The sequence below is a fragment of the Capsicum annuum genome, chromosome 10 (genome assembly GCF_002878395.1).
Source record: "Capsicum annuum cultivar UCD-10X-F1 chromosome 10, UCD10Xv1.1, whole genome shotgun sequence".
Classification (NCBI taxonomy): Eukaryota; Viridiplantae; Streptophyta; class Magnoliopsida; order Solanales; family Solanaceae; genus Capsicum; species Capsicum annuum.
In genome coordinates, this window is record NC_061120.1 from 128,386,271 (window position 1) to 128,396,616 (window position 10,346).

General features: G+C 31.9%; 1 protein-coding gene across 1 annotated transcript; it reads left to right on the forward strand.

Annotated features, from left to right (window-relative positions):
- The first annotated feature begins 5,730 nt into the window (after positions 1-5,730).
- On the forward strand, positions 5,731-8,963 carry LOC107844763 (la-related protein 6C). The gene is made up of 10 exons (XM_016689114.2): positions 5,731-6,315; positions 6,876-6,957; positions 7,049-7,146; positions 7,227-7,298; positions 7,385-7,464; positions 7,552-7,627; positions 7,729-7,773; positions 7,874-7,942; positions 8,161-8,289; positions 8,450-8,963. The coding sequence occupies exons 1-10, from the start codon at positions 5,965-5,967 to the stop codon at positions 8,699-8,701; spliced, it is 1,254 nt and encodes a 417-aa protein (XP_016544600.2). The 5' UTR covers positions 5,731-5,964; the 3' UTR covers positions 8,702-8,963.
- The last annotated feature ends 1,383 nt before the right edge of the window (positions 8,964-10,346 follow it).

The window sequence follows — 10,346 nt, forward strand, 5'->3', positions numbered from 1 at the left end:
AAACCTTAGCCTCCAATCTTATTGAAGAAGTTTTTGAACTTCTATATATGAAGAATGAAGGTCCAAATAATGTTAAAAGTCGTGGGTTATTAGGGTTGAGGGATGGGAAATGTCTAAAATGCCCTTAACTTAAAAGCTTAAAGTTACACCCAGAACGGTATGAGTTCCACACCTAAGTCGTACCCTAGGGTACAAGTGGTTCCCTAAATTGTATTATAGGTTACACCATGGACCTCTAAAATATTCCATATATGACCATGCTAAGATAACTTGTACCTTAAGGTATGAATGGTACCTTAAACAGTACCTTGAGCAGTACCTTGGATAGATTTAACTAGGCTAAGCATATGGCATCATACGACTAGGCACCATCAGAACCATACCCTAACATACTACTAGGGAGATGCTAAACCATACCTTGGATGAAATAAAACCCCTACTACACTTCATAACATACGAGTGAGAGGTCCCCAAGCCATATCCCAGGGTATGACTAATACCCTTGAGTCGTACCTTGCCCAGAAACTTTAACTAAGGGAATTTTTCTAAGGGTCCAAACCCTAGGTATTTTAATAGGTACGAAGGTCTACATACTTATCTGTGAGACTCTATTAGACACCGCACTCTTACACTATTGAGACCCCTGAACCTAGTTGTTTTGATACTAATTTGTCATAACCCAAAAACTAGGGGTCATAATGGCACTTATCGCGGTAAGCTTTGACAAATAAGCCTATAATGCAAATTTATATAAAATGAAAAATTAATACCAAAACCAACGCATGACCCATAAAATGGAACTGAACCACATATATATAGTAAAAGCAAAAATATAATCAAAGATATCAAATTTAATTACAAAACCTAATACATCTCAAATGACAAAAGATATAATAACATTCCAAAGAGGATCAAACTCTATCTCTGAATAAAAATAAGACATGTAATAGATAGGACGAAGTAATAGGCCAACTCTTGAAGCATAGGACATTCACTATCTCGAATATTCCTAAAGGTCCCCTGAATCAGCTATATGTGTGGCACACTCATACTTAGATCTGCACTGAAAGGGCACAGTAGGGGTGAGTACGGTCCACTTGTACTTAATAGGTATCATAGGCCGATCGAGTAAAGTAGAAAATAAGGCATATAAACACAAACTATAGGCATATCACTTGCAATAAAAAATATCCCAAATGGTATCCCATAAATCCTCCATTAGCAGTTCTAATATACACACATATAACTAATACATGTACAAAAAAGAAGAATAATTATACATGTACATCAAATAAAAGTATAGGAAGATAGAACAGATCAGTAGTTATCAAGTAGAAAATAAAAATATAATCATGGCATAAGCATAATATAGGAAGTGAAATAAAGATGATAATGATGATGAATGATATACAAGGTCATAACACAACCTTTGTATACACCTATAGAGCTTCGCTTCAATGTAGGACCCATGAGAGGTTTGCCAACCCGTACTTACCAAACTCAACTATAGACATAGAACTCATGGGGAGGTTAATATATACAGCCAATATCCAATACCAATATCCATAACTTCTCTTCGACACATCAGCGGTATAAGGTTTTTGAAGATGTCATATTTTCTGTCCAAAAAACCAGTATTTTAATGAACATGTTTCATTAATAAATATGATATGAGGATGTAATGCTCACAACCAACCAAGATAAGAATATCCAATATCCAACCAATATACAAACCATGTAAGACAAGAATCCACTCAAATCAACCAACCATCCATGATCCAAAAAACCATCAAGTGAAACATGAAATAACGAGTCATTGATACCACATAAATCCTAAAATCCATGCTTTTCTGACTAAAATGAGTGTAACCAAACAATCACAATCAATATCAGACCAACAACATCATATAAGACTTCACACAGTCACACATAAACAAATAATGTCACAACACCACCAAATATTATCTACATAGTCCCCTACACGAGAATATACATTATATAAACATATTTTTTGTGATATAATCTTGTATCCATAACATGTTTTTACATTATTATCAACTACCCTACCCAGTCTGAAGAAAGTTCAGTCATAACCTACCTTGATGCTGACAATTAGTTCAAAAAGTCCTCAATTTAGAGTTTTCCCACATGAACGAACCTAAAATCAATTAAAACATACAAATACAAAATCTATGCATTAAAAAAAAGTCAGTGATATCCATATTGCCCATTTTTTAGTCAATGTCAAAATGAACTCCCAAAATGAGTTTTCAAAATAGAAGAGTAAAATTATAATTTTATTTTAGAAGCATGTTCACCATACTCGTAGTAGTCTACATCTTAAAAATCATGTGAAAATAGATTAAAAATGAGGTTCAAATCAAAGAAAAACTATTTTCAAGTTTTACCGACAAAAAATCCCAAAGTCCATTTTAAAAATCAAGAATATGAAGTTATTTCAGAGTTGAAATTGAGACTAAGATAATAATTATAATATTAGAAATATCAAAACCCCTTTGGAATATCCGAATTTGATCTACCAAGCCTTAAAATGATGGAAAATGGCATTTTAATTCTCAAATTGGATAGAAATTATGAAAAATAAAATAGTTCTTAGGAAATAGGTAAAATAGAGTTCATAATTGATAGATAATGATTCTACGAGAAAAACTTATCAAAAAATGTTAAAATCAGAGCTTCTTAGCTCACAAAATGTCAAAAATATGAATTTGAAGTCATAACTCAGCGATGGATGGTTACGCGATACTTTGATCACTTATGCGACTTACTTAAAGGGTCAGAATGTTGCTTACACTATTAAAAGTTTGTGTATGCGATCACAACAACATCATCAATTTCAAAAACCTACCAAAACTCATTCAAAACCCTATGAACATGATCTAATAGTAAAATTTGATTATAAAACACATTCCTGATTTAGTGGAATAATAAAATTTACAAAAAAGGTTGTTATTATAAAATTAACCCCTGGACTCTATTTACACTATTTCAAAACCAAGGATCGAAATGAGATCTAAAAGCTACGAAGTCGAACTAAACCCGTTGCTAATCCAAATTCAACATTTCAAACTCAATGGAAATATTATATTTTTAAAAAAAGATCATTTTCACAAAGTTGAGACTCAAAACCGGATTTCACAACTTTTGAACCGATGATTGAAATTAGATATAAAAGCCTTAAAATCACACTAACCATGTTATCAACCTAAAATTGATGGTTCAGATCTGTTGGAGCAATCTGTTTGTTCATTCGACACACAGATCAATGAATGTTGACTGAAGATAACTATAAGTCTTTTTAAGCCACCAATAATCACAAACTTGCACAAATCATATCGAAATGCATAAAAAAAGTGCCAATTATATCCATACTTAGAAATATCATAGTGAAATCATGGAGAGTTGTAAAATAAAAAAATGATACAAAAATAAATATTTCAGACAAATCACCAAAAGTCAGGTCATTACCGTGTGAGAGGTTAGATATAGGGGATTTAAGGACAAGTATAGATAGGCCAAAAAGTTTTCGAGAGAGGTGATTAGACAGGACATGACCCAACTTCATATTGCTGAGAACATAACTTTATCTTGGAAGGTGTGGAGGTTCCATATTAAGGTAGAAGGTTAGTAGGTAGTTGAGTGTCGTCTTACTTTCAAGAGGTTTAGGCTTGTTAGAGTCTGTCATAGCACTAGTCGCAATATTATAGTTCTTCCTTTTAATATTTTTCATCATAGGTAGGTTATTTTATTCTGATTATAACGTTATTTTATTTTCAAAAAAGGGCCTAAAATATCCTTCACCTGTTTGAAATGGTACAAAAATGCACATCCACCTTTTGGATCTATATTGCCCTTCACATCCACCTTTGGGATCTAAAATGCCCTTCACTTCTATCTTTGGGCTCCAAAATGCCCTTTTCATCTACCTTTGGACTCCAAAATGCCTTTTATTTAACATTTCTAATATTAAATAAATAAAAAATATTTTATTAATGAAGTTACATATTTTCATTGATCCTCGTTTTATTGTTTAAAAAAATTAAAAATTCTAACCCACAACACCTACCTCATCACCCAACGATCAATACTAATATATTAATATTTTAATTTATTTGTTGTGAAACCATGCCAAAGTTTGCATCTTTCTTTTATGAATGAATACATGTGTTTGGTATTTTTTCTTCTAAGAACTGCACTATAAGTTACTTTCTTCCTTTTGCATTTGTGAAATCAAGTAAAAATTTGCTTATTGGTCCTCTACTTTAAAGGTAAATTATCATGTCATGTTTTATACATGAAAGGTGAAATGTGATTTATTAAATCTTATGACCAAATGTCATGACAAATTAATTTGATATATTTAGATAAAAAGTAATAATATCATGATTACTTTCGTTGCAATAGTGTTCACAACACATTTCAGCAGGTAGGTGTTGTTGTATTCAGTATCATTGATATCACTTTAGAGAAAATTATCTAGAATTCTAGAAATATTGAAGACAAGCAGAATCATCTACCAGTCTACTACAACTAATTTCTAAACCCCCTTTTCATTTACATGCACTAAAGTAACATGCACTAAAGCATTGTACTTCATCAGGAAAAACATCATTTATTTTGTAACTTCAAACGATTTTTAATACTAAAGCTCCCATTACCAATATCTCAACTTGAAAAAATCTTGTGGTGAAAATTATTCTATTCTAAGAACCATTCATGTTCGATGAGTGTACAACAAGTTTTAAACTTTTCATCACATGAATTTCAACCCACAAAAAGTATTAGATCATAAATTTCAAAACAAGGCATTTAGAGTTAGGGTTTTTAATTTTTTTTAATTAATAAAATGCGGGACTAGTGGGAATGTGCCACTTCATTAATGATATATTTTTAATATTGAGAATATTAAATAAAGAGTATTTTGGAGACCAAAGGTAGATGTGAACAACATTTTGGAGCCCAAAGGTGGATATGAAGGGTATTATAAAGCTAAAAGATGTATAGAGGATATTTTTACGCCATTTCCAATAGGTTTAGGGTATTTTAGGTCCTTTTCTATTTTATTTTTGTTATTGTTCCTTTCTTGTAGGTTATGTACTTCTTTCATTAATAATTAATATGTTTTCTTCACAGATTGTTTTTTCTTTTACTTGGTGATGTTGCACTTGAGCCAAGGGCCTTTCTGGAATAGTCTCTCTACTCCCACAAAGCAGTGATGAGATTTGCGTAGATTCTAGCCTCCCACACCCCACTTTTTAGAATATGTTAGGCTTCTTGTTGTTGTAACCTTTCATATTTCGGTGTAGCTCTTGCAGTCTCAATGAATAATCTTTTCTAAGTTTTAGTTAATGACTACGATGTATATTTCTTATGTCTCAATTTTACTATCATTTTTTATATGTTTTATGAATATTTTGATTTGTTAATTATTGTGAGGTATGTTTAGTATTTTTTAAATAGTTTTCAAATATGTAGTTTTTATTTTAAAGTTATTTAAATTTAACATCTAAATTTACGGTCAAAATAACAAAAATGGTTTATAGAAATTGGAAAGGTGGCAGGGAGCAAGGAAGTATTAATAATTAGTACACGTGGTTGGTGAAGAGTAGTTGGTCAAAATTCAAAGGTTGCTAACTAGTTTGGTACGCGGAATGCAGTAAACCATTCATTCATAAATACAGTTACTAAACCTAAGGAGTGACTCAAGCAACTTCCATCGCTCTACCATTAGACAATATCAGTGGAGAGAGATAGGGAAAGAACACCAAAAGACACAAGTTATGAAATGATAAAAATTGTGGTGCATGTTCAAAAGTATTGACTCTAATTAAGGGGAATACAATTTTATTTTTAAAAAAAAAACAAGAAAAAAAGAAAGAGGCTACTAGAGGAGTTGAATTGATCATCGTCCCATTTTGCTCCATAATAATAACAATAATAATAATGGCACAAATGCATCCTGAGAAAGTTGTTTCTAGTGTCCAAGAACGTACTCCAGAACTTGTTGATAGGAATAATAATAATATGAATGGTGTTGCAGGCTCTTTCAAATTCAATATTCAAGCCCCAGCATTTGTGCCAAGAAAATCACATGCCGCCACAATTCCTATTTCAGGAGGATATTTTTATCCCTGCAGCTTCCAATATGTCAATACTGAGGCAACTAATAACAATAGCAAAATATATGGAGGTGATCAAGATCCTACCTTCTTTCTTCAAGAACCTTCTTTTATTTCCTCTCTCCCTCAAAAGGATATCCTTCCTGCAGACCTTAGGCTAAAAGTCATCAAACAGGTTATCCTTTTTTCCTTTAATTTCTCTTTCTTTTTTTTTTTTGAATAATAATGATGTTCGATCGAGTATCTTCTACCTCCCACTAGTAAAAGTATCGAATATAATTCTATCTACTAAGGTTTACTCAAATGGAAAAAAATCTCCCAGTATATTTTCATCTTAGGAATAGAACCCGGTCTCCCACGATATTTACTCATTTGATTGACATTAAGCCACATCTCTAGGGATTTTCAACCATATCATTGACAGTAATGGTGTGTTTGTGCTTTCTTAGAAAATATTTTCTTGAAGAACAAGTTGGTTTTTTATTTATTTCTAGTGTTTAGTAAGTAATTACAAAGGGAAAAGGAGTTGCATGAATAGGATATATTTGAGCATGTATAAGAATCTATCTCATAAATGTAGCTGCAGATTTTGTTCTGATTCATGACTATTCGTAAATACTGCTACAAGGATAGTCAGATCCTACACTAATCATTTTCTAGCATGATTTATGTATGTAACCTTTATTGCTTTCTTTTTTACCAGCCTTTAAAGATGATAGTTTTTATGTTTGATAGGTTGAATACCAACTTAGTGACATGAGCTTGCTTGCGAATGAGAGCTTATTGAAACAGATGAACAAAGACCCCGAAGCCTTCGGTGAGTGGGCTATTAATATAAAGAAAAAGTCTACAGATTTCTACACATTAGTTTGTCAATTTTTTGATAAATATGTGTGCTACTACTGCAGTTCCCATTGCTTCTGTTTCAGCTACAAAGAAAATCAAGTCCCTCATCACCAATAACCAATTAACGCTTTCTCATTCCCTCTTATCCTCTACAAAGCTGGTAAATTTTAGGTTTTTAGTTGTTGTGTTTAATTTCCTTATGAACAACTGTTAACAACTAACAATTTTTTATATTTGGAGATTGTAAGCGATGATGGTAAGAGGGTCAAACGAAAAATCCCATTCACTGACAAGGATAAAGAGGAATTGATGGTACACTTACTTTTATCATTTATACAGTATGGTTTTGATTAAATGTCATAATACTAATAGTGCTCCTCACAATACCATTTTTTCAGTTGCGCACTGTGGTAGCTGAGAATTTACCGAATGATCACTCCCATCACAACATTGAGAAAATATTTAATGTGGCTGGAAGGTGATTATAGTCTAGCATTTTATTAACAAATTTTATCTTTTCGATATGTATCTATTTCGTACTAACACATACTGGTTCCCATTTTAGTGTCAAAACCATCCGAGTATGCCATCCCCAAGATCATAACACACGTACCAGAGGAGACTTGGGCATCAGCAGTAAGGTATAAGTACTAATTAATAGAATTGTTCTGTATTTCAAAAGCATAAGCTGCCCCTTTGGATAGGGATCTAATTACTTCTATTTTACTTTTTTCCTTCAAAGCTTCATGCACTGATAGAGTTCGAGCATCCAGAAGCCGCTGAGAAAGTATTATGCTGCTTCCTTTTGAAGTTTTTTCCATTTATCATCATCTTTTTTTAACCTACTTTGGATCATCTAAAACTATTATATTGCCTAATCTAATCAGGCAGAGAAGCTAAATGATGAGAGGAACTGGAGAAGGGGCCTTCGCGTGAGGTTGCTGCTCAGACGTTCAGTAAGTTTAATCATTCAGATATCAGCCAACTAAGTGCATTTCTATTTTTTATTTTTCATTTGCAACAACCCGTTTGATATGAAAATGTTTGATTCATTCAGATCTTGGATAGAGCATTAAAATCATTAACACAATGTTCACTTAAATTAATAGTCGTGCTAAGATCATGTTTCAGTTTTTGCGGGTATATTATTTAAAAATTTTGTTGAATATTGTAGCCAATGTCAGTACTAAAGAGTAGAAAGTCAGCATTTGATGGTTGTTTAGATGATGAAGATCGGTTGATTTCTGAATTGGCAGATGACTCATATCCTGCTACTAATCGATCAGAAGCAGTGGATACTAATGTGAGTACAGTCATGGTCACGTGATCAAATAAAAGCTCTCTTCTTAGTTTTTAGTAACCTTTATTCACTCCTGTATTTGAATCTCTATACTTAATAGACATAGAGTAAACTATGCCTCTTTCTTCACGCACTAACCTACATTTCTCTCAATTGATCTTAGGTTGAAAAGACTTTAGCAGAAACAACAAAGAAAACATGGGGTAAAGGGCGTGGGAAAAGTACACGACAAAGAAATCAAATATACAGTGGATGTGGCCTTCTTGCCACATCTCTACAAAGCAGCACATATGAAGCACCTGTGAAACAGGCTACAAAAGGACCTAGAATGCCCGATGGAACAAGAGGTTTCAATATGGGAAGAGGGAAGCCCCTGGGGAGTATTAATGTTCAAACTGGAGTACATGTTGTATAAATGGAAGATGATCAATTTTTTCCCGATTTACTACTCAGTATACACTGTTAGTCCATGGAAGTCTCTAGTCAAATTCTTTTGGTATGAAAATGGTTAAACATATTCATGTTAATAATACTAGAACTAAGATCCCTACAGTACTGTATAGGTTAACAAAATGCTATGGCTTCCTTGAGACTACCAATTTTGTTTTGTACATTTCTCTTTTCTGTGAAAATTATCATGGGGAATAATATGACTGAGTTTAAGATTCTGCCTCTCATTCATCTCTCTATTAATGTGTCAGTATTTGTGCATGTGTTTTAATATGTTGCTGGAAATTAGCTACAACTGAATTGCATAGTAGAGATTTTCTTGAAATTAAGTAATTCTTGCATAATGTGAAGGCTAAAAGGAAGCCAATTTGTAGAACCATCTTAGTTTGAACTTTGAAGCATGAAATCTTTTGTTACATCAAAATGTCCTAGGAAGTGCTTGACAGTGAACTTATGTTCTCTATGCCCATGTGGGTGTTGCTTGTAGTAATTTGATATTTTAATGACTAGAGTGTCTTGCTTGACCGTATTTAACTAAAGTGTCCATAACTTCTTTATCAAAACTTGAACTGACAAATGATCGATGGCATTGAAAATTAGACTGAATGAGCTTTAATTTGATAGGTAATAACCCATGTAACTCATGGGTAGCTCAAGCATTTTTTTGGACTAAAAAATTATTTGGAGGCCATAAGGTTTAAAAAATAAATATTGTTTTCTCAAAAAAAATCTATTTTTCTAGTTTTTTAACATGCAAAATTAGTAGTAATAGTTTTCTTATTTTCTATTTCTTTTGATAATTCCTTTTTGAATGATATTATAACAAACTTATTTCATCTTTCTTTAGAGTTGTTGATCTTAGGTAAAAAAATATATACGAATTTTTAAAAGCATATTTCTGTTGAGCATGCTATTGGAACTATTAACAATATTTTATAAAAATAATAGAAGAGAAACCAGCTAATTATAAAAATATCTCTCTATTTCTAAAGTACATTGAATAAAAAAAGCATCAAGTCTTTTTATTTGTCTGAATATATTGATTAGAGTATTATTTTTTACTTGTACTACTTTCCCTTATACTTGTAATTTTTAAAATAAATCTAACTAATCAATATTAGAGATATTATTATAATTTAAGATAAATTCAAAGTTAAGACAATATTATTTCAAATTCTCATCATCTAGCAATCTTTAATAAGTATTGAACTTAAAGCTGCTGCAATGTTTCATGATTTTGAAAAACATTGGAAAACTATTTTCACTTTAAATCATTCACAAAATTCAAAAACAAATTCAATTTGTATTCATGTCCAAATAAACTTCAATTTTCAAATATTATTTCCAATTTAAAAATAAATAATTTTTTTCAAACTTCATATGTTTTATGTCCAAACATCTCTCAACTATTTCTAAAAAATGAGGTTCTCAAAATTTGGGGGCCTAAAGCAAGTGCTTACTTGCTTCACCATGGAGCCGACATTGATGTAACTTTTTATATTCTAAGAGGAATGCTTGTTTGAAGTAGATCCTAGTAAAAACTTGTATGGAAACTTAATCGATAAAGAAGCTTTCAACTTAATTTTATGCTAGAGGTTCCTTATGACATT